The 19,371-nt window shown below is 62.0% G+C and overlaps 1 protein-coding gene across 2 annotated transcripts in view; it reads left to right on the plus strand.

Annotated features, from left to right (window-relative positions):
• The window catches only part of VAV2 (vav guanine nucleotide exchange factor 2), a 115,727-nt gene that overhangs the window by 69,902 nt on the left and 26,454 nt on the right, over positions 1–19,371 (plus strand). For both annotated transcript variants that reach the window (XM_075559841.1, XM_075559840.1), the window contains exons 4-11: positions 2,932–3,000; positions 12,812–12,914; positions 14,990–15,088; positions 15,861–15,929; positions 16,154–16,254; positions 16,751–16,850; positions 17,350–17,445; positions 17,785–17,853. In XM_075559841.1, the coding sequence (XP_075415956.1) occupies positions 2,932–3,000; positions 12,812–12,914; positions 14,990–15,088; positions 15,861–15,929; positions 16,154–16,254; positions 16,751–16,850; positions 17,350–17,445; positions 17,785–17,853 (706 nt within the window). The remainder of the gene's footprint in view (positions 1–2,931; positions 3,001–12,811; positions 12,915–14,989; positions 15,089–15,860; positions 15,930–16,153; positions 16,255–16,750; positions 16,851–17,349; positions 17,446–17,784; positions 17,854–19,371) is intronic.

Here is a 19,371-nt window from a genome sequence, read left to right on the forward strand (position 1 = left end):
CCCCAGGGCTTGGTCGGGTGGTGCTGCGCCACTCCCCAGGAGACAGTAAACCCGCCTGTGTCCTCCTGAGCTCACTGGAAACGTCCTCCTGTCTGACTCTGGACTGATATCTGCCAGTGTGTCAGGGGACAGAAGAGATTATGGACTGTGTAGATCCATCCACTGTCCACTTACCCATGTGCCCAAGGATCCAGCCAGCCACCCAACCGCCCTCCTGCCCATCCACTCACCCACAAGTCCACCTGTTTACACACCTGTCCACCCATTCACCCATCCATCCCTCCCTCCAAACATCCATCCATCTATCCATTAACCTATCCACCCACCCATCCATCTACCTTTTCATCCATCCATCCATCCATCCAGCCATTCATCCATCCATCCACCCACCCACTAACCCATCCACCCACCCATCCATCTACCTATCCATCCACCCACCCACCCACCCACCCACTAACCCATCCACCCACCTAACCATCTACCTATCCATCCACCCACCCACCCACCCACTAACCCATCTACCCATCCATCCATCTACCTATCCATCCACCCACCCACTAACCCATCCACCCACCCATCCATCTACCTATCCATCCATCCACCCACCCACCCACTAACCCATCCACCCACCCATCCATCTACCTATCCATCCACCCACCCACCCACCCACTAACCCATCCACCCACCCAACCATCTACCTATCCATCCACCCACCCACCCACCCACCCACTAACCCATCCACCCACCCACCCACTAACCCATCCACCCACCCATCCATCTACCTATCCATCCACCCACCCACCCACCCACTAACCCATCCACCCACCCACCCACTCACCCATCTCCCCATGGTCCTGTGCCCCCATCTGCCTCAGACACCTGTGCCAGACCTTATGCTGGGCGATGGAGGGCCCAGGTCGGGGAGCGGGGTGGCTGCACCCAGCGTGGAGCTCCTGTTTGGCCTTTGAGGATGAATAGGAGCTGGGTAGACCGGGTCCTGCAGGCAGCAGGACGAGCATGGGCAAAGCTGGGGGCACAGGTGGACTGGGGTGGGGGGCAGCGGGAAGAGTGGACTGAAAGGCCTTCCCGCCCCCGCTCCCCTCCATCCATTGTCCTGGCAGGCAGCGGGGGCTCTGAAGCCAGCGGGCGTCCCCTTGGCTGTCCCCGCCCAGGCTGTAGCTCCCTTTGTTTGTCCGAGACAGAGACTAATTGGATCTGTAGCTCCACCGCCAGGGCCCTGCCTGGCCCCAAGAAGGGAGGTTAGAACAGGAGTAGCCTGGGGTTTTACACCTGATGAGCAGGCCAGTTTTATCTCTGCCGGTCAGGCAGAGGGGGAGATGACCAGAGGGGCCGTGCCAGGACACTGAGGAGGAGGGACAGAGACATCTTAGGAAAGACACACACACACACACACACACACACACACAGAGTTATATTTTGAAAGAGACGGGAGCCCTGAATGCCTGCCGCATCTCACGTTATTAGCCAGCACTTTCCATGGGGAGAGGAGGGTCCCTGACAGAGGAGGCCTATCATGGGGAAGGACTGTCGCAGTGGCTGCAGCACTGGGCTCAGACAGGGACGTCTGTGTCCATCGGGCCTCAGTGGGTCAGCCCTGACTCTCTGGCCCAGCCCCCAACAACAATGGCCAGTGTCCCGTCTGGAAAGACAGGAGAGATGGGAATCCTTGGGGTGCACGAGCCCTGGGGGAGCCTGCCCTGCTGCAGAGCACAGCCGTTAGGGCCCTCGGTGGCTAACAGAAAGGTTGCTGGTTCTAGCCCTGCAGCCGCCCCCCAGGAGAGAGAGGAGGCAGTCTGTTTTGCAGGACCAGCCTCTGACACCCCCAGGTGCTTTCTCTCTGCCCTGTAGGGACAGAGCATCGTCTTTGCCAGGCTCCCTGGCATGTGAGTGTGCGGCTACTCACACGAGGGGCCTCAAACAGGTGGTAGCCAAGCGGAATGAGAAGATTCTGGAAGTTTAACACAAACTCTTTGCAGCCCCTGTGCAGGGGCATGCGCTCTGGGAGTGCTCTCTGTGCCGGCAAGTGCCCCCAGAACCCTCCTCTCTGGGCAGCGGTGGGCCTGCCCCTCGGTGGGCAGACCCCTGACTGTGGGCCTTCCTGGGAGGACGGTGTGTGGTCAGTATGGGTGTGGGCACAGGGACAGAGATGTGTGGTGCCCAGAGGAGGGATTCCATGCTTGGTGAGGGCACCCCCGGGGATTGGGGTAATGTCCATGGGTGTTGGGGTACAGCCGTGGGTGATGGGGTGCCGGCCATGAGAAGAGATACCCTCTTCCCTGATGGCCACCTCCGTGATGACCCCCAGTCACTCCCACGTCCCTACCTCCGGCTCTTTTGGGTGGGCAGGTTGGGCCCCTGACTTGACCTCTTTTCTGGGTCCTTGGAGAAGGGAGCCCGAGGCTGGACGTCTGCACCTTCCTGGCTCATGCTGAACCCCTTCCCAAGTGGTGTGTACAGACTTGTACCTCCTTCTGCCCAGGAGATGACCCCCTACACCTCCAGCTTCCTCAGCTTTGGGTGACCTCCTATCTGAGCCCCAGGGTGCTGGGGTGCCCCCATTCCTGTGCTCAGAATTCTCTTGAAGTGTACGCATGGGTAAGACGTGGGCAGGGCTGCCACCCAGATCAGGCTGCTGCCCTCCCCCGCCCAGACCCTGCTTGCTGGCGGGGGTGCTGAGGTCACAGGCTGGGAGTGTGGCTGCAGGGGGCTGGCCCCCTGATGCCCAGTTCCTAGCTTTCAAGCCTGCCCAGCAGGCCAGCGCCAAGCAGTCTGCCTCCTCTGTCCCAGGAGGAGCTCACCAGGGCCAAGCCTCAGGGCTCCCTCTGGGGCCTTGGAATGATGGGGGGACTGCCTGGTAGTCTCAGAGGCTCCCCAAGACCTGCACCTCACGTTCTCCCCTCTGTCCTGCAGACCCTTCCCATCAGAGGAGACAGCAGAGAACGACGATGACGTCTACCGCAGCCTGGAGGAGCTGGCTGAGTAAGGAGGGCGTGGGGAGGGGCAGGGCAGCAGGGTGTCCTGTCCTTGTGCTTCTGAGAGAGGGCAGGTGGGTGCCTGCCTCCGAACTTCCCACCTGGGCATTAGAACGCTTCGACACAGCCTTCCTTCACCTCCGAGGAGTGCTCTGGCCTTGCTTCTTCCAAAAACAGAGCTGCTTGTCCATTTGACTGTCCACGGGCCTCTCAGTGTCCTTCCGTGTCAGTAAACCAGCCTCTACAGACAACCGCAGGGTGCGTAGGGGCACTGGCACGGCCATGATATAGACAGAGTATAACTAAGTCATGGGACATAGGAAAGGCAGGAGAGAAGATCAAATAGAGGAGTCAGACACATTTCACGGTAGCATGCGCACCTCCGGCGCGATCTCAGCAGCCAGGTCTGCGCAGAGAGAGCACATCTTTACTGTCTTGGGATATTTGCAGGTCGCCGTTAGTCATGCATATTCAGGAGTTAGATCTGTCACAAGATGCGTGGTAACCACAGTAAAGCCCCTGAGCTCACAGGGGAGGGAACCCAATACCTGCATTAAGGGAAGGCACAAGGGGGTTTGTCTGCTCCTGTAGGGACACAGAATCAACCCTGTGCTCACTTTAAGGCAGCACAGCTGTCAAGGGAGACTCCATGGGAGTGAAATTTAAAGCAGGATCATGTACTTGAACTTTATCTCTAACTTACCTAAGTGGTGGCTTTCCTGCTGTGGGAATGCCAGCTTTCTGGATTCCCTGCGTAGAAAGTTAGGGAATATAGTCCTCTTCAAATTCCCCTCAGTGTTAGTGTCCCACATTCCTCCAGCTCCCCACTGCCAACACACCCCCATCCTGCGGTCTTCCATGTTCGCTGTCCAGCGGTCACAGGACAGGAGGCCACTGAAAACCCCACGGCTTGGTCAGGGCACCAGAGTCCTCAGAGTGACCCCTTGCTTTTCCACACTCCAGAGAGGTCTTGGGCAGCCGAGGGGCCCAGTTCCACTCGCCTTTTGATCCCTGGCGGCTCCTTCCCTGAGCTCTGAGTGTGGACCCAACAAGGCGGGATCGCTGTGGGTCTCAGGAGCCTGGAGGGCACAGCCACGGCTCAGGCCTCACGGGGATGGACTCGGCCCTCGGAGCAGCTGCCTGGGGCCGAGCTGGGCTGGGAGTCTTCCTCCCAGGCGGGAGAGACACTGCTGGCCCGTGGGTGGGGAGCTGTTATTGGGTGTGGGGGTGTGGATTCCGACTCACGAACCCCCATAGGGTGTCCAAGGCTGGACTGTACAAAGCAGACTGTCTTGCACCCACCCAGAACAGCCATGTGGTCACCCATGCACTGCACTGCCTGGCGGGGTGAGGGCGCCCTGTCATCCCCTCCATCCAAGACTTACCGACCAACCCCTGACTCCAGGGGCAAGAAGGACCTCATTAGCCAGTTGGGTACACCCAGGCTGATCAGACCCAACGCCTTAAGACATTTCCAGAGAGGAGCACTGGGACTCACAGGACTTCCTGAGGGTCAGGGTGGAGGCTGCCCTGTGAGGAGAGGCCGAGGGGTTCTGGCCGGTGGCCCAGGGAGGGACTCCAGACTCTTCCAGTCGGACCGCAGGCCTGGCGTGGCGGCAGAGCGTGGGGTTGGGGACAGGCCAGCGCTCTGTGCCTGTGAGTCACGGCCATTCCTGGCTTCCATGTGCCCCCTGGGAGCCCCACCAGCTCAGCCGCCAGCGTCACTGCCCCCTGTGTCCCCATGACTCCGTCTGCAGGCACAGTGTCACTCCGGGAGGAGAGCCCTTCCTGCACCTCCTCCGCCTGTGGACATGCCTTGGGCTGTGATGCCCTGTCAGGCCCGAGCCCAAGCCCAGGGTGGCCCGTCCACCCCTGGTGTGCGTGGTGTGCCAGGCGCCCCCTGGAGGCTGCCATATGTGCACACAGGCGTGTGTGTACATGCGTGTGCATGCCCGTCCAACACTCAGAAGGGTCCCTGTTTACCACCCCCCGGCCTCATTAACACACCAGGAAAGAACACCCATCTCCCAGGGGGGTCACAGTCATAGGTGCAGGCTTAGGGCACCAGCCCATCCAGTCTCTGCCTGTCCCCCAGAGGCCGGCTGGCCTCGGCGACTCTGCCTCCCAGAACCATCCCTGTGCCATCAGCCAGACTGAGCCTCCAGAGGGCCGAGCCCACCTGCTGTGAGAGGATGCTCCCCATGTGGGGCCACCCCAGCGCCGGGGGTCCCTCACAATGAGGGCTCATGTGGGTGACGTAGGCAGGACTGGGGTGAGCTGCCCCTCTGTCTGCCCATTGCTGCCTGTGGGCAACCAGGACGCACTGCTCCCACCCATGGAGATGCCTGTTCCCGGGGGGCGGGGGCGGGGGCGTGAGCAGAGGCTGCTCCCGGCGCAATAACATTATTCTGTGACATTTAGATCGGGGCCCTAACCCACTGAGCGCCGGGCGGCTGCCGTTACTGCAAACGCAAGTCATAAATTACCGGGAAAAGGAACAGATTTGAATCTTTAACTTGCTGCCTGGTCCCTGGGGCCCAGGTTTAATAAATTTTTCATGTGCCCCCCGCCCCCCGCGCGCACACACACACTGAAAAGCAGGGTTTCTTAGCAGCCGGTCTCCACGGACTGGGTTGATTTCTCGCCTTTATGGCAATTTGCAAAGCACAGGCAGGGGTGGCGTGTCTTGGCAGGACACCCGTGTGTGTGTGTGTGTGTGTGTGTGTGTGTGTGTGTGTGTGTGTGTGTGTGTGTGAGCTTTGAGTGGGCCTTCCCCCTTTGAGCTCAAGGCTGGGGGTCAGGGAGGAGGCCCCCTTGGTTGTCCTGAAGCATCCCTCCACCCCCGGCCAGGACCCGCCACAGCTACCCCGGGGACTGTCCAGCGCTGCCCCGGCCTGGCTCTGCGGCCCTGTGAGCCGGCTCCTGCTGCGCTTTCTCTTGGCACGCTGCACCGTGAGGTGCGTGGAGGGATACAGGGGTCGCCAGCTTGCCAGCCAGCGGTGCACACTGTGTGGCTTCATCTCCCCGACAGCTCTGCTCACAATGTAGCCTCCTGATCCCCTTCAGCCGTGTTTCCTGCCCCCTGCCTCCTCCTTCCCTGCGCACATGCCACAGGGTGTGAAACCCTGTCAGCCCTGAGGCCCCTTAGAAGCTGCCATCCCTGGTTTGTGGGCATATGTGTGCACAGGCATGTGTCTACACGCATGTGCGTGCCCGTGCAACACTCAGAAGGGTCCCGGTCCAGCCCCCCTGGCGTCGTTAGCACACAGGAGAGAACCCCCATCTCCAGGTCACACGTTGGGCTGCGACCCGCAAGGCCTGCAGTTCAAAGCCACCAGCTGCCGTGCGGGAGGCCGACAGGACTTTCTACTCCCGCAGACAGTTACGGTCTCAGAAGCCCACGCGGCTCCCACGCAGAGCAGCCTGAGCTTGATGGCAGCACCAGTCTAGATGCCCTTGGTGCCCACCCACGGGGAGGCAACCCCGCAGGACGGGCGGGGTGGACCTGGGGCTTCTGAGACGTCTCCAGGGGAATGGAAAGCCCTGGCTTTCCCCCGAGGGGTGGCGGTGGTTTTGAACTGCTGGCTGTGCAGTTAGCAGCCGCCACCGGCACTCCCTCTGCTTGTTACAAACACCCCCCAAAAACAACAAGGATTAAAATGGGCACAGCAGTGGCACACCCAGGGTCATCGCTGCGCCAGGCCTTCTGCTCCCGTGGAGAGTGCCCGTCTTGGGACCCCACAGGCATTCTGCCCCGCCCTCTGGGGTCGCTGCCAGCCGGCCTGGACTCGATGGCTGTGGGCTGCTTGTTTTTATCCACGATCGCACAAATGTGGGAACCGGCGAGAAACCCGCCCGTGGAGGAAGGGGTGGATCAGCCCTGGTGGACACTCATGCGAGGGTGCTGTGCACCCCTGAGACACCATGTGAGGTTCTCAGGCGCCTCGTGACGTGAATGACGGGGGAGCCTTGTGCTCAGCAACGTTAGCCGCCTCATCAAGACAATGACTGCTTGAGACCATTATTCGGGAAGGGAAGCCGACTTTGAAGAGCAGGGCCGGGCGGCTGTTGGTGTCCCGTGTCTCAGCTGGTGGGGGAGACCTGGCCATTTACTTTCTCTGAGTGGGTCAGGCCGCCCAGGTGTGTTTACACACTTGTGCCCACGTGTCGTCTCTTCCATGAGAACAGTAATTTACTAAGGACCCAAGCTAATGCCACGCTCCCACCCAGCTGCCAGCAAAACAGAACACGGGCTGGGCCAGCGAGAGCAGGCTGCCGCCACTGCTGGGAAACCAGGCTTGTGGGAGAGGCTTCCAGAGTGCACTGGACCAGACTGCTGAGCTGTGCGTCCACATCTCACAGCGTCCGTCCATCTTAACACGGGATAACCCCAGTGCGTGACTGTCGCCAAATCATAAGGCAGCTGGCTGAAAAAAAAGCAACAGCACAAACACTGGCAGCAAACACTGCGTGGCCAGGCCAATGGGGTGCTGTTCAGCTGCCCTCAGCCCAGCTGCCTGGTCTACCCAGGGCACCCTCACTCACTGACCCCTCAGTCCTGGGTGGCCCCAGGTCACAGAGCTGCCCCTGCTTCTTGTCAGCAGTCCCCGCCCGGCCTGCACACGGGGGCGTCCTCAGCCCAGGGAGGGCCAGGTAGAGCCTTACGGCTTCCCAATGCTGACTGCCACCAGGGCTGGTTTATGAGAACTTTCAAAGACCTGGTGGCACCGTGGGGTACTATCTAGCTGCTCACTCCAAGGTCAGCAGTTTGAAACCACCAGCCGCTCCAAGGGAGAGAAACAGGGCTCTGCTCCTGTAAGGAATTGGGGTCCTGGGGACCCCACAGGCCTGGCTCTACACTGTTGTACAGTGGCAGCCCTTTGGATCACCACCCCTGAGAAGACCCCCCAGGCTGCAGGAAGGTGGGAATCCGGCCCTGGGTGGGAGCTAACCCAGTCCTGGTGCTGGGCAGGGGTCTGGCTGGCAGGTGGACAGAGGGGTCCTAGAAGGCCTGCCTGGGGGTACCTCCTGGCACAGGGTATCGGCGCTGGACATGGTATAGCACGCAAGGTCCACCCTTGGCCAGGTCGCTGCTGCTGGACAGAGGGCACTGCCACAGGCCGAGCTGTGTGCCCTCTGCTCTGTCCTCCTTGTTCATTACACCAACCTCTAGGGAGTGCCCCCCATGCCAGCTACTAGAGAAAGGAATTGACGGGGACCTGGGCTGGGGTCAGGATAGCCTGCTCCTGTGTGGCTCTGTGGATCCAGGCAGCTACCTCCCTGCACCCTTAGTGCCCACCTGATAGGCAGGGGTAATTATGGGCTAGCCCCTTGAAGTATAGCGAGATCACGTCTATCCAGCCCAGCCTGACCGCTCTCTCTCTCCTCCGACCCTCCATGGGCCCTGGGGATGCTCTGGGCTCCGTGAGGACCAGGGCTGAGATGTGTCTGATTCAGTTTCCTAGTAACGAGCTAATGGTACCCAGCATCCAACCGACGGCCCGCCCATCGCCTGTCCGGACCTGTGCTTCATGCCTCCCGACACACGCTTTCTCAGGCATCCTCTGGGCAGGGGCAGGGTGAAGGGTCACCTCTGAGCAGCTGACCTGCTGGGACAGACTCGGGGTGGCAGCCCAGGCTTCGGGGGCAGTGGGCTGTGCTCTGTGCTCCTCTGGAAGATGAGGCTGTTGTGACAACGGAAATAATTGTCGGGATTTAGCATCTGTGGGAGCAGCTGCTGCCGGCAAACAGCAGGAGAGCGAGTGTGGGGGAGTGGGGGGCGCGGCTGGGCCCAGAGTGGGCGTGGGGGCAAGGAGGGGGCTGGGCTGTGGCCTGGGTGGGCTCCCTGCTTTGGGCCCTTGTCCCCTCCTGTTCCCCCTGCCCCCCACGTGGTGGTGTTCCCAAAGGGAGCCGAGCACAGAGGCCGGCCTGTCCTGGGCTTGCTGTGGCCCCAAGGCATGCCCATGGGACTGAGGGGAGCAGAGAAGGAGGACAGACAGTGTGGGGGCCAGAAACCCCTTAAACAGAAGGGGCCTCTCTGTGTCTAGCGTCCACCTCCTGGCCTTGCCCTGGGCCCCTCTGCTCACAAACGCCAGAGGGGTCTCGGAGGGGCAGAGAGGGCCCCATCTCAGAAGTTTCCAAGACCACCCAGAGCATCCAACGGATGCCTATGGCTTCCGGCTACCGGTCAGCCCCTTCCCCAAGCGGCAGCCCCCGTGTGCGGGGTTTGGATGCATCGGAAGCCAGGCCTTTCTTCCCAGGAACCTCCGGGTAGACTGAAAGCGCCAGCCTTTTGGCCAAAACCTCCCCCCACCCCACCCTGCTCCCTCTCTGGTCTGCTGTTTCTGGCTATCTACCCCCTTGTGCTGATGATCAAGTATCCCCTCCCCCAGCTCTCTGTCCCCCTCTGGGGTGAGGCCACCGCACCCCATGCTGAGTGCTGAGTTGGCCAGACCTGGACTGCCCCCCCCCCCCAGCGCCCGTCTGATGGGGTGTTTATTTGACTTTGTGATGTGGGCAGTGAGGTGTGGCTGAGCTACCAGAGTGACCCCGCCAGGGAACCCCTGGCTACCTCTCCCAAGGGGTTCTGTATGGAAGTCTCAAGGTCCTACCGAAGAGTGCTGGGCACCAAGGGCCCGGAAATCAAGGCCCGGGGCAGCTCAGCCACCCACGGGCCCTTCCCTGCCCTCAGCAAGGCCCGGCAGTCCTGGCACAGGGACCTCCACACCCATGTCTACCTGCCTCAGAGGCTGATTTCACACGGAAACCACCTAACCCCAACTCTGTCTGGCCCGCCAGAGCTGTGCTGGGGAATTCCGGAGGTGCGGTTGGATTTCACAAGGTTCAGTGGAGGTCGGTCTGTGCTCACCCAGTGCAGATGGAAGACTGGCAGTCAGGTCTGTCTGGGGTTTGGCGCCTGGGCGTTCGGTGCCTGGGGGCTGGCACTGATCTTGTGCACCTTGGCAGAGCTGTGTGCTCATCAAGCTTGTGTGGCACAGAGAACAGAGACCGTGTTGGCACCGCCTGCCCTGCCCTTAACCCCAGGAGACGGCAATGGGTCTGCTCACTTACCCCTCTAAGCCCAGCCTAGCCTTGTCCACTGCCACTGCGTCCGTGCTTCCTCAAAGCACCCAGAGGACAGAGGAGACTGCCCTGCCAGGTCCCCAAGGCTGTCAGCTTCCTCCCATGGAGGGGCAGGCAGGTTTGAACGGCCAGCCTAGCCTTTCGGCGCGGTGGCGTCTTGGAGAAACCCGACCAGAGCCACTCACTTGTGTCTGAGAAGAGCTTCGTCTCGAGATGCAATCTCCCACCAAGAAGGCACACCAGCCCCCGGGCCCGAGGCTCCCCGGAGCCTGTCTGCTTTCCTTGTGGGGGCTCTCTTGTTCATAGTCACGGCTTTGTTCTTACTTTTGAGGGTCCCCCTCCCTTAAAGCAAACCCAGCCGCCTGCAGTTTCCCTGACGGCTGCCCTCTCCCGGCACGGTGCGCAGGCACGCCGGGCAATTTCGATCCCACCGTGGATCCTTTCGAGGAGAGCCAGGACCTGTGGCGTTTCTCAGTGCTCGGCGACCGACGTGAAGCGGGGCCAACATGGAGAGTCGTACACCCCCGCCAGGCCTCAGTCAGATGAGGCAGTGATGGCAGAGGGCTGTGGGTGACGGCAGCATGCGCTTGACACAGCCCGCCGGGAGGGCTCTTGCTCTCTGACCGGAGCTCACGGCAGGAGGCAAACTGAACATCGCAGGCAAAAAGCCAAACCAACCCTGGCGACTCACCTCCCAGTGTTCTGCAGGGCCTGGCACGTCGGCACAGCGCCCGCGTTTCTGTCTTTTTGTCTCGAGCGAAGAGGCCAGGACGGAGCTCTCCGGAGAGCGTCCTCTGCCCGCCCGTTGCTGACGTCAGGGCGCTGGGTGAACGGAGAGAGAATATGGGAGATGCCACGTGATCGATGGACACGCCTCGGCAGCACTGACTTTGAGAACGGGGAGTGAGCCCACGCCGTGGCTCAGCACTGTGGGTTTAGTCCCAGTGGATCCCCTCCGTGGTCTGGTCCCTGCTGGGAGTCCAGCAGGAAGAAGTGGGTGTGTCACCTCACTCTTGGCTGGAGAAAGCCACTGCTTGACCACAAGGTGCTCCCGGCCCGGCACGCATGTACACGCACGCACACACCCCTCTCACAGTTGTGTTCACACTGGGCAGTGAGGCTGTTGTAAGGATCACAGATTCAAAGCGAGCTGGCCTTCAGGAAGGTAGGCTGGCTTGGGGACCAACTCCTCTGTAGCTAGCCAGCAGTGGTAAAAGGTGGGAGCCGAGCCCCGCGTGGGGCGTGCTGGAGCGGGACCGGCCGATGTCACAGAGGGACTGCTCGGAGCCTGCCCTGGAGGGAATGGGGTTTGAGAATGTGTATCCGTTTCCCCGCAGCCACTCCTAACCCCATGCTCGGCGCGTGGGAGTCGGCGTCCTGCAGTGGACTAGTGCAGGGGCCGTGGAGAGGGAGGAGGGCCGTGGAGGGGAGGAGTCCCAACGTGTGAGCAGTGAAGCTCACCGACATCCCAGGCTCATCGTTAGATTTCATACACAAGGGAAGCCCCACGGTTGGAAGCCCCCAAAGCAGCCACTGACACATGACTGAGGGAGACATCTCAGCTGCTGTCCAGCCAATTAGCCGCCTGCTGGGAACGATGTCGCTCTCCAGAGGCTGCCGTGGGCTCCCGTGTCTGTCTACAGCGCATCCTTCCTCGTGTCCAGTAAAACCCCAGACCACACGCTGCCACTGAGTCGATACTGACTCAGGAATCCCCGCCTTGTGGGCTCCTGAGACTAACACTTTAGGGGAGCAGGGAGCCCCGTCTTTCTCCCCAGGAACTTCCGGTGGTTTTGAACTGCCGACCATGTGGATCCCAGCCCAGCACATCACCACGATGCCACCAGGCCCCCATGAGTCTCCCTTGAATGCCTTCCAAGAAAAAGGCCCCCACCTGTAGGGGTACCCCCCACCTGTACCCCCGAGCCCCTGCAGGCCCATTTTGGGTTAGCGGAGGGGCTGGGTGGTGGTCATCCACTCTGAACGCCTAACTATCAGGGTTCCCCGCTTTCTCTCACGACCCCCTCCCATGCAGGCAGCGCCCAGGGTCCTTGCTGAGAGTGGGGACGGCCTCACGGGAGCGTGTCCAGCCGAGCCGCCTGGGGCTGCCCTGCCCCTCTTTCCCTTGCACACGGGCTCTGTCCCCAGCTTGGAACTGCTGTGTGACCAAAGGGTGCCATGGGCGACACCTACTGATAAGCCCCTCTGCCCGGGTCCCGAGGGTGGTGAGCAGGGGGCTGCATCAGGCAGCAGAGAGGCCTGGCTCCAAGTGACCCTTCCAGGGAAACGGGCCAGTGGGAGTCCCCAGATCTTTAGATGCTGCTCGGCGTGCCCCTGTTGGTCTCTAAAGGCTCCATGTCATTTCCGTCTGACTTCTCATTTTTCAGCCCCGGGACCGCTGTTTAGGTGTGAGGGGGTCGGAACTGGGGGGTCCTGTTTTAAAAACAAACACATGGTGCACACGCATCCCGTCCCGAGAGACAGAATCGGCAACAGTGTCCTGTTTAACGCTCCTGTGTGTGACTCTCTCTCCTGCCCTATTCCTGTCCCCTGGGCGCACGGACGTCCAGGCTGGCCCCAGTTAGCCTGTTTTCTGTCTGTGAAATGGCCACAGTGCCATCCACCAGGAGGGTTTTGTGAGGCCCGGAAGAGTGAATGTGGTAATAGCCCCCCGCCCTGACCTGGCCCGCTCCAGGGTGGCCCAGCTCCCTCTAACCCACCCCTCCCCGTCGCAGCGAGCATGACCTGGGGGATGACATCTATGACTGCGTCCCGCGCGAGGAGGAGGGGGACGACATCTACGAGGACATCATCAAGGTGGAGGTACAGCAGCCCATGGTGAGAGCCCCCCCCCCACCAGACAGGACCTGCCCCTACCCGCCCTTGGAGTCCCCCAAGCCTGAGCCGCCCCTCGGGCTTTCCAGGGGCCTCCTCTGCAGACCCGGAGGTGACAGCTGGCATCGAGACTGGGTTTTTTGGGTTCTGAGTCCTGCCAGCCTGGGGTGTCCCTGTGTGTACCCCAAGTTTGCCTCCTCTCATTGTGGGGAGCCGGGCAGATCAGGCGGCTCCCTGGGCCAGCTGGCTGGCCCCTTAGATGTGGGGCAGGTATGCATTCCTGCAGGTGCTGGCTGGGGTCTTTGGGATGCTCTGGCACGGGCCCCAGCAACCAGCCAAGGGCCCTCTGGCAGTGGGAGATGGGGCTGGGGCCCTTGGCCCCGCGGGCTCACCAGCTCCCTGCCCTGTGGCTCCTCCCTCGGGAGACAACGGAGGCTTCCCCCCACGCCCCCACCAACCAGCTGCAGGCCCCTGGGCTAGGTGGACTCAGCCCCTGTGGAAACACCTGAGAGGCCCCAGGAGGTGCTTCCTGCCCCGGTGCTGGCCCAGACCCCACACACGCCCCCCTCTGCCCTGCTGCACCCTGAGTCTGCATCCAGAAGGAGGTCTGGCTTGTCCCCTGAGCAGTGGGGGTATCTCGGAGCATCAGCAGGCCCCCGGCAGCCTGTGTGGCCTCCCTCTGCTGATCCAGTAAGAGCTGTTCTCGCGGGCTCACCCTGACGGAGACCACAAAGCCCGACCCTCTGCTGGAGGGGGCCCTCGGTGGAGTGTCAGGACCAGGTCCCCTGCTCCTGCCCGCACGTGTTTTCTGTTTCCCAGAACCAGATCACCAGGGTCTGTGTGGCCTGCACCCCCACCCCCACCGGTGCCCACCTCAATGGGTTCACCGACGCAGCTCCCAGAGAATGCGCCAGCAAGAGCCAGGGGACCTAGGGGGCACCCCTGAGCCTGGGCTCCCCTCATTCCCAGGCTCTCACTAGCTGAGGGATCTTCAGATCACCCTGCTTGGTCACACGCACCCTGAGAGCCCCTTTGAGTCTCGAGGAGCTGTGAGGGTGGGCACCCCTGGAGCTAGTGTGGCCCCTCCACCCGCACTCCAGGGACCTGGGGTGCAGCCCAAGGTGGCTGTGGTGGCTGTGCCCTCAGGGTGCACCGGCCCTCCTGGTGCAGCTGCCTGGCTGGGGTGGCCCGGCAGGTGGGCCCCTGCGTCCCAACAGCAGCTTCCTGTCACATGTGCATTGCCTGCACAGTCCGCGTGGGAAGAGGTGGGGGACAGGGGACAGGGGGGCGGGTACTTGTCGCCTGGGGTCCACACCGCTAACTGGCTCTGTACTCTCTCCTCCATATGCGCGCAGATCAGGTACATGCAGGTGAGTGCCGGGGAGAGCACAGGTGGGCCTCCTTGTCTCTGGGGGCCTCGCAGGGGCGCTTGCCCCAGGGGCACACCCTCCTCACCCTCCACCTGTTACACTCAGTCACAGAAAGATGGGGTTCCCCGGGCTCCCAGCAGCCCAAGGGCATCCTGTGAATTGACCTCCCTACCCCTGTGTGGAGGCACCCCATCTTACCTACTGCTTCTCACCTTAGGGTGAGACGGGCCCAAGAGATCTGAGCAGCACAGACTCACAGGGGCCAAGGGACTCCCCTGCCCCCCCAAGCCCAAATGCCCAGAACACCTAGGACTGCTCCCAGTAGGCTTCCATCTGCCCCTGGAAGCCCACTCAGCTAGTGGACAAACGGACAGAAAGACGTCAGCCCAGGAGGCACAGTCCAGCTTGCTGGCTGCACACAGTGGGTGCTTATGCTGTGCCACCCTCTGCACTGCTGGACTCCAGGTCCCTCCCGGTCTGGGGGAGCACGAGGAGCCTGCAGTTCTAGAACCTTCTGTGCCTCTCATGGTGGTGGTCCCTGTGCCTCAGTTTCCTCACCTGCCAGGCCATCAGGTGGTGTAGCCCCCAGTGGCCTGGGCTCCACCCCTTAGCCTGCAGCTCTGAGCGACCAGCTTCCCTGTCCCTCTGCGAGGGTCCCCTGGGGTAGGCCACAGGGCCTGGGCCCACTCATGCCGGTGCTCTCTGCAGAGAATGGGCATGTCGGAGGAGGACAAGAGGAACTGCTGTCTGTTGGAGATCCAGGAGACCGAGGCCCGCTACTACCGTACCCTGGAGGACATCGAGAAGGTGGGGCAGGGCGGGGACTTCCTGCCAGTCTACCCACAGACAGACCACCCCCCTCCTGCAGCCAATCTGCACCCTAACCCAGCTACTCCTTTGGGCCCCGAACCTGCAGCCCCCCAGACCCACCCATCCACTGGCAACTTGGCCAGGATGGGACCGGAGCTCGTCTCCCCACTCCTGTCTGCTGCCCCTCAAGCCTGATGGCCAGCTCCCCAGCCTGATGGCCAGCTCCCCAGCTTGATGACTTCCCCCTGCCTGATGGCACTGCTGGGGTTCACTCCTAAGCAGATCTTTCTGACCCAGAGCCCAGTTTTGGTGCAGTCCTGTACCACTTGGAGCTGGGTGGTTGTGGGTGTGAGGGGAACAGCGGTGTCCTTGCCACTAAGGGCCTCTGGACCTGGGCGACAGGCCCCCTGCTGGCTCTCACCTCCCTTCACACTGGGGCCTGGCCAAGCCTAGCAGATTGCAGGATCTGGTACCACTACTCAGGTGTCCTGGGGTTGTCCCCACTGCTGGCCTCTGTCCCATCGTAGACCCACAGGGGCCAAGGGCCCCCACCACGCCACGCAGCTGAGACGGGAACCCACAGAGCTGTGCTTATGGCCAGGAGTTGTTCCTGCCCCATGTGCCTGCCCCACCTTGCCACCTCGGGACTCAGGGAGCGGCACCCCAGAGCACACGCCCCTGTCAGCTCTGAGTGGGGGCAGTGAGGCAGAGCTGATAAGGAGCCTGCCCCGGCCCCGAGGTGACGTGGCTGTGCCCTCTTCTCTGGCAGAACTACATGAGCCCCCTGAGGCTGGTGCTGAGCCCTGGGGACATGGCCGCCATCTTCATCAACCTTGGGGTGAGTCCCTGCTGGGGTGTGTGCTGGGTGTGTGGCTACCCTCCTGGGGGATATGGGTGCGCCCTGGGGGCTGCAGGGGCGCTGGGGGGTGTAGGTGCACTAGGGAGCTGTGGGCACATACCAGGAGCTGGGGCTCTTCTGCCACCGCAGCCCAAGATGTTGGGGAGGGAGGACTCAGGCTCCTGCCCTCAGTCTTGCTTAGACATCCACCCTCGGCCCCCCAGGACCTGATCAAGGTGCACCACAGCTTCCTGCGGGCCATCGACCTATCCATGATGGCGGGCGGCGGCTCCCTGGCCAAGGTCTTCCTGGACTTCAAGGAGAGGTCAGGGCTGGGCTGGCCTCTCGGGGGTCTGCCCCAGAGGGTGGGGGGCTCTTGGTCCTCCTGACCTAGTGCTGGGAAACTGCTCCACTGTCCGTCCCGTGCTTCTGAAGCCGGGGCCCCTGCAGAGGGGCAGCCACCTTCAGGCCGGGGTGTGTGGCGTGCTGGGTCCAGCAGCCCTGCTGTCCCAGCTCATCTCAGGGTCTGAGGTCTGCCCTTCCTGGGGCAGTTGTGTCACCCCGAGTTGCCCAGGGGAGCCAGGCTGTCTGCCCTGTGCAGGATGGGGCTGGGAAAGGGGTCGTGCGCGATCTTCCTGAGACAGACAGGCCCTAGCCCCACCATGCTCAGTGGGTTTAGGGCTCGGGGATCGGACAGAGCAGTGGCCTAGGGTGGAGTCTTAGGGTGGGGGTCACACCCGACAGATGGGTGACCGCAGTGGGCTGCCTGCTTGGAGCTGCAGTGTGAGTGCATGTGTGTTCACACGTGTGTGCCCGCCCAGGCTCCTGATCTACGGGGAGTACTGCAGTCACATGGAGCATGCCCAGAACACACTCAACCAGCTGCTGGCCGCCCGAGAGGACTTCAGGCAGAAAGTGGAGGTGCGGGCCTGGCCGTGCCCTTACTCTTTATGGCCCCAGTGGGAGGGGGTGGGGACCTGCGTGCCACCCCAGGCTGGGGCTTGGGCAGTGTGGGATGGGGGAGACCCTTGGGGGTAGAGGGAATAGGTGGCCACAGGCTCACCCTAACCCAGTACTGAGGTGCTGCCCTGGAGCTCACCGCTGCAGTGGGCACTAGTACTGCTGGGGGGGGGGGGGGCGCGGACAGGCAGAGGGTAAAGCCCAGGAGCTCAGGGCTGAGGAAGCCAAGGGTGTTCTGGAGGGTATTGGGAATCCCAAGGCCTGTCCCCTGCCCCCCACTCTGCATATACCTCATTTATTTGCAGCCTGAGCCCAGGGCCTGGGTCCTCTCCAGGCATGGGGGTTCACTTCCAGGGCAAGGCAGGGCTTCTATGCAAGGGCGGGCTTCCCTGGGGGCTCCCGTGGGTTAGGTCATCGGACTGGGTCTGGCCACCCTCACACACCATCCCTGGTGCCCCAGGAGTGCACGCTGAAGGTCCAGGAGGGCAAGTTCAAGCTGCAGGACCTGCTGGTAGTGCCCATGCAGAGAGTCCTCAAGTACCACCTACTCTTGAAGGTGGGTGAAAGGGGCGGCAGGCATGGGTGGCACTGCTGCCATCTCAGTACCTGGAGCTGAGACGGGACCATCCCCAGCCCAGGGGGGCTGGCCCTGTCACCTGTGCCCAGGCTTGTCTCAGCCCTGTGGTGGCTGTGGAGGGAGGGACCTAGGACCACAGGGGCTCTGCCTGGCGCCTGTTGCGACAGCCCCTTCCTCTGCTCCAGCACACCCCTCCCCAAGCAAGATGGGGCGCCCTGACTGCAGACCCTTCCTGTCTGCGGGGCCGGCCCTCTTTGCCCAAGGACATGGCTCTGGGCTGGGACGGAGGCCGACAGATGCCCTCTTTCACTCTGCCAGGAGCTTCTGGCGCATTCCACTGACCGGCCAGAGAGGCAGCAGCTCAAGGAAGCACTGGAAGCCATGCAGGTGGGCGGGTGAACTGTGGCAGGGATGGGCGTGCCCCTGTGGGTGATCTGTGAATCTCTGAGCAAGGAGACTGGCAGTGCCCGACCACCATTATCCTGGCACATTGGATGGGGTGACAGGCTATAGGCTCACCCCCAAGTTTTCTACCCCAACCCACCTCCCAGTTTTGAGCTTCCTGGCCTGGGGCTCCCTGCTGTGCTACCCTCCGATGATTCTGCGTAGGGAATGCCCATCCATCGACTGACTCCCTCTGTCCTCCTCCCCCCTGCCCGGTTGCCCTTGTTCACCTCTGGTGGCTGCAAGGGGGGGCCTCCCCCTTCCCCCAGGCTCTTCCCCAGTCCCTCCACAGGACATCAGGCCCCGTCCCCTCCTGGCCTGTCTTCTGGGATATATAGGATCAGCCTGCATGTCCTGTGCCCAATCCAGTTGGTGACCTGCTTTTCACATTCCCAGCCCTCGCTCCCGGGACTCGGCACCAGAATTCGAGCAGGAGACGTAGAGACAGAGAAACCTGTTCTTCTTCATTGTGACTTAGCTGGGGGGGGGGGCTTATCAGAAGGACCCCTGGGGGCATAGAGGTCACTGCTGGCCTGCAATCCACAGGGCAGCCATTGGAAACCCCCAGCCGCCCCGTGGGACAAAGACGAGGCTCTGCTCCCGTAAAGCACTGCATCTTGGAAACACACAGGGCCGTTCCGCCCTTCCCTGCAGGCTCGCTCCGAGTCGGCATCGACTCGAAAGCAGGGAGGTTGAGTGTTTGGAGATTTACGTATTAGATCATCGTGTTTGCGCCCCATTTTAACCAACGAGTCAAATCTCCCAGTGCTGGTGCCTCCCCTTCCTCCTGGAGCAGTCCTCCCCCTTTGCCTCCGTTACCGCGGAGCTCCCCTCCGGCCTGGTGCCTCCCCCGCCGCCCCCTGGGCAAACACCCATATCTGCCCCTTCTGGTGTGGAGGCTCCTCCTGACAGACTTGCTTTAAAACGTGGTCCTCCTGGAGCATAGTCTTTTTGGTTATTATGGATTCCACTCAGCATGATGTCCTCTGAGGTCTGTGACAGGGACTGGGAAGCCCGTTGACACATTCCCAATGTGGAATCACTTGGGTGGATGATCATTCTACTTCAGTTGATTCTCCCTCCCCGCCCCCCCCCGCCCCCCCCAGTGACGGGGAGCTCACCTCCTGGATGGAGGAGCCTCCTGTAGACCGGCTGCTCTGTGTTGGTGGACTGAGGTGGTGCCTGTGAGACGTGTGATCCCGACCGAGGCTGAGCCTCGCAAACTGGCCCCAGCTTGGCTCTGAGATCCCTCCACCCACTCATCCATCCAACGCCCCCTGGCCCTCTGAGCTCCACACCCCGGGCTGCGGGTGCCACTGTGCCCACCCGAGTGGGTAGCAAGCTTGGCCGGGGCCCACCGGCCTGTAACACAATGCCCTTAGGCCCCGGTCCCTGCAAATTGGCTCTTACTGTAAAGTCAAGTTACTAAGGAAGCGACGTCCAGTACAACCCGTGGGCTCC

Source organism: Tenrec ecaudatus, chromosome 10 (assembly GCF_050624435.1).
Source record: "Tenrec ecaudatus isolate mTenEca1 chromosome 10, mTenEca1.hap1, whole genome shotgun sequence".
Classification (NCBI taxonomy): Eukaryota; Metazoa; Chordata; class Mammalia; order Afrosoricida; family Tenrecidae; genus Tenrec; species Tenrec ecaudatus.